Below are 4,438 nucleotides of genomic sequence, written 5' to 3'. Positions count from 1 at the left end.
GTATGAAAAAGACAATGAAAATACCAAAATAATAATTTTTCATCTTATTATTATTGTACCTTGAGATATTTTTGGTGAAAATAGGCCAAAATATATAAGAAAAGCTGTTTTACAAGTATACTTTATATATAAAGTTGACACGTCACATATAAGAGTACACAAATTTTGTAGCTTTATTAGCTGTATAATTTTCCGAAGATTTGATGGGTGTAAGTATGAGACACAAGAAATTAACGTAAGATTGTGACATTACAGGTCAAAACAAATACACAGTAGAATAGATTAGATTGTTTTGGTTGTTTGTTTCTCCATGCCCTTCTGTGCTGAGCCTTTGTTTTTAGGGTTCATCTAAAGAACTCTCTAGAATCCCACAGTAGACGGAGTCAAAATTGGTTCTTCATATGTACTTTCTGGTAACTGTTCCAGTAAAATCTACGGCACAATTCTGGAAACAACAGATTCGTTGGCAACCTACAATCACGGGAACCATTATGATGATGACCTAATTTTGCCACCCAATAATTGCCCAATTGGTTTTGAACAGCACATAAACAATTCTGACAATATGACAAACAAATGATGGATGGTTCATGAGGCTATTTTTATAATGTTAATCAGACCATTAAATTAATCTGTTGAGCTAATCAGAGCAAAGTGAAGAAGAACCCTTTTAACTTATTCAATAATTAGATAAACTACTTTCCCGGAAAGGGTGGAAAAACACACAATTGATGGAAAATTTTGGACGCTTGTTGGAGGAAGCTACCAACCCTTTTCAAAGAATAAGACAGTCAAATTTTCTGATATTATATTAACTATCATCCTAACTGGCAGGAACTTCAACTCATATCTTCCTCAAGTACACCAACATTGACATGAGTTATACAACCATTGGTCTCATTTCTCAACTTCTCAACTGGGTAGTAACCTCTCATCACTACGTAAGACAATCAAGTTGCACTTGCAACCGGAAGCCAAACCATTTTTTCTTCACTTTCTCTCCAAATTAGAAAAAGTTTAATTCTTTGGTTTTTGAAAGAAAAACTGAAGACACTTTTATTGAGTTCAGTTTGCATGGTCAGTATAAATATCTTTCCACAGAGAAACTCTTTCTTTGTAGAACCAAACAAGGTGCCAGGTTAATCTGATGATTCATAGAAACCTGTTAAAAAGCTAGAGATTATTACTGCTTTCTGCTTCTATTTACTTTGCATGATGAAGTTTAGCAGAGGACACAGAAGTAACGTTGTTGACATGATGATATGTTCATTGAAAATTGAGTCATTTGGAGCTAAGTGGGGGCTGTGGCAGATCATAATAGAAAACAAAGCAGACCAAGTTCCACCTGACACGTCAGTCTTGTGTTCAAGAATGTTCTGTCTAGGATAATCACAGAACAGCAATGTTCTGTCTAGTGCTCAAAAAGTTTCATGTAGTACTGTAATTTTAATATGGAATCTACTTAGAAACTTTGTTTGATATTTTTTAATTCAAAACGAATTTGACTTAAATATAAAAGAAACAAGAGCTTAGTTGTCATGTGTGGCTACCAGAAAGATCTAAAGGTTCACAGAAAAGAAAATCACAAATAGATGAGACCATTCAACCACTTTGCATTCCTAAGGCATAATCATAATCATTCTACGGTTCTTGGTCCCTCTTTATACGATACTATCCACCCATCTATTTTTGTTTTAGTGTCATGGATGTATTTACTTACAGCTTGTTACCATCTTTTTTATAGTGAATGGGTATATTCAATGCTGATGTGCCATAAAGGGAATAAAGGGCTAAAATAAGTTTTGATTAAGTTTGACATATAAGGCAGGGAGGGACCATAGACTAGGTCAATGAAATGAAAGTATATTAGTAATTTTTATACCCGTGATTTGCTCTTGTATTTTAAGAATGCATAGGAGTGACTATTTTATGCACAAGCTTCAGGTTTATAAACACTAGAGATGTTCATGACTGTTTCAACTTCCAACCACCAAAGGTTTTTCCTGTGTGATTGACCTAAAATTATAATGAATGTCAGAAGCTGCATTTGTGCATAGCACTAAAAGTAGACCGGTATATTTTATATTTCACCAATGATTAGTTTTTAAGCTGGTTTGGAGAAGTAGAACTCAATTATTGGTGTCCTTATTTTTGTTTTCGCTTTAAATAACCGCAACTGGTTTCAACCTAGCTTAATCAATTTGAGTACAGACAAGATTAGTTGAACACCTGAATCAAATTTTGATATTTTGCAGAGCATCAATTTGAGTACAGACAGCATTGTCCTATTTTCTCTTCAGCTGCACCAATTGTGAAATGTGAAATTTTGATTTCAGTTATGAACATAATTTTGCTATTTCAAACAATCAAGTGGAATAGAAAACAAGGTAACTGGTATTAGTGAAGCAAAATTCTTGACCAAATTATGTTCAAATTTCTAACAAACAGATTGAAAGTTCTGTACTGGACAAAACTACAATTGAACATCTAATTTTTTCAGCTTATATTTTTCTGTCCTTATTTCTGATGTCTCCTTCAATTCTCATCCAACCAAACACACAACATTTTCTTCATCCCAATCCTTCAGTGAGGGTAGAGAAGCAGCTCTCAGACCTTGCAAGCACAGAACCATGGATTTCTGTGATAGTCTTGGTTGGACTATTCGGTGTGGACCTTACTCTAGGAGAATCCAAACTCCTCCTAAGAATTTGTCTCATAGCAGATATCAAATGCACTGTTGGATTTGGAGGAGGCCCTGATGCCTTGAACTTTTTGCAGAAGTTCATGTGCTTTGCCATTGCTTCTTCTGTGCAAACAAGCCTCTCAGACCTTACAATTTCATCCTTAACAGCCTCAGCACACAATCCACAAACCCATTTTCCATGGTACCTCTCCCTGATTCTTTCTATATAGGCTGGGGTGCACTCTTCTGTTAGTCCACAACAGTCACACACAGCAAATTCAACTTCACTTTGTGCAACTAGTATGCTAGCTGCTGATTGAGATTCTGGTGCCGATATCACCACAGGGTCAATGATCATCGGTGCAGACATTGCCAACCACCCTGTCAACAAACAATCAACACCAAATAGGTTAATATAAAATCATTTTGATAATATTTGACACATGATAAAAGATATTCTTCAAAGAGCCATAAATACAATACAAACTGTTTTCACATTTCACAAGACCAATAAATAAACCTTAGGTTTTTTGTTCAACAAATACCGAAGAGCTTTCAGCCAAATGAAGAAATCAAGAAGAGAAGAGAAAAAAAAATCCAACCAAACCAAACTCTTTTCCCCTTTAAGCTTATGACAGAGTTTATTATTGTGCTGAATGTAAAAATATCAAGGAAAATTATAGAACAAAACAAGTGAAACTGAACAGAAGAAACGCGATGAAATTGTAGAAGCAAACAAATCGAAAAAACAATTTGACGACGATTATTACCAGCAGAAGCAGATCAAAATGAATGAAATCAATTGTTTGTTTATCTTTTCTGTAGTTCTGCTTGCTGGGTAGGTATTCTTCTCCTCCTCTTCTTATCTCTCTTTCTCCCACTCACCTTCCTCAATTTTTTCTTCAGGGAGCAATAACTCAGACATGAAAACCATTTCAGAGAAAACTTAAAACCCCTTTTGCTTTCTTCTACCTCCTTCAAGAAATTAAAGAAAAGTTTTTTTTTTTCAAAAGAAAAAAGATAGCTTTGAAGAAACCCAAATCTTTTGTGAGGAAACAAAGGGATTATATTTGGCTTCTCCACGGGATCTGCACTCCTAAACTATATATGAATAGTGGGTAAGTTGGGAGAGAGATAAAGAGAAAGGCACTTTGTAGAGAGAGAAAGAAAAGAGGTGAGAGAAAAAAACATCAATGATTGAGGCTTTAACGTTGTGGACTATGGTTTAATCCACGTCGACAATTTTTTTATAGAATGTGTGAATGTTTGGCTATTGATGATTGGATTGCCAGCTAAGCATTATGATATCTTGACTCGCTTCTTACCCAATTTGTGTTACTCTCTATTTTCACAAAACCAAATTATTCACGCACAAAGCGTGATTAATATTAAACAAATATTTTCCATATCCATTCATTTTCTTTAAATTGGTCATCGATTGATATTTTATGTAAATATTACAGTAATAATATTTGGAATTTATGAATACAATTGAAATAATATCCTGTTAAAGGAAACAATCAATTTTCATGACAGAATGCAACTCATTAATCTCCTTAAAAATATTTACTTATTATATATCAAAGGAGTTTAGATCGTTAATTTGGGAAAAAACTTAACTACTTATTTATTATAAATCTCAATCAATCAATAATTTTCCTATAATTCATTTTTTAAATGTATATAAAAATGTAGCAAATTTCTTTGTTAAGAACTAAATAAAAGTTTGTCTATTGTTTTGTTTTAGTCTGAAAA

At 33.7% G+C, this 4,438-nt stretch overlaps 1 protein-coding gene across 1 annotated transcript; it reads right to left on the bottom strand.

Annotated features, from left to right (window-relative positions):
- Positions 1-2,371: 2,371 nt before the first annotated feature.
- On the bottom strand, positions 2,372-3,901 carry LOC114167236. Its single transcript, XM_028052258.1, has 2 exons — positions 3,454-3,901; positions 2,372-3,064 (listed from the first exon to the last, which is right to left on the bottom strand). The coding sequence occupies exon 2, from the start codon at positions 3,051-3,053 to the stop codon at positions 2,571-2,573; it is 483 nt and encodes a 160-aa protein (XP_027908059.1). The 5' UTR covers positions 3,054-3,064; positions 3,454-3,901; the 3' UTR covers positions 2,372-2,570.
- Between the last annotated feature and the right edge of the window lie 537 nt (positions 3,902-4,438).

Source organism: Vigna unguiculata, chromosome 10 (assembly GCF_004118075.2).
Source record: "Vigna unguiculata cultivar IT97K-499-35 chromosome 10, ASM411807v1, whole genome shotgun sequence".
Taxonomy (NCBI): Eukaryota; Viridiplantae; Streptophyta; class Magnoliopsida; order Fabales; family Fabaceae; genus Vigna; species Vigna unguiculata.
This window is presented reverse-complemented; position numbering and strand designations above follow the sequence as displayed.

Coding starts and splice junctions, on each gene's coding strand:
- LOC114167236 (XM_028052258.1), bottom strand. CDS start 3,053: ATGTCTGCACCGATGATCATTGACCCTGTGGTGATATCGGCACCAGAA.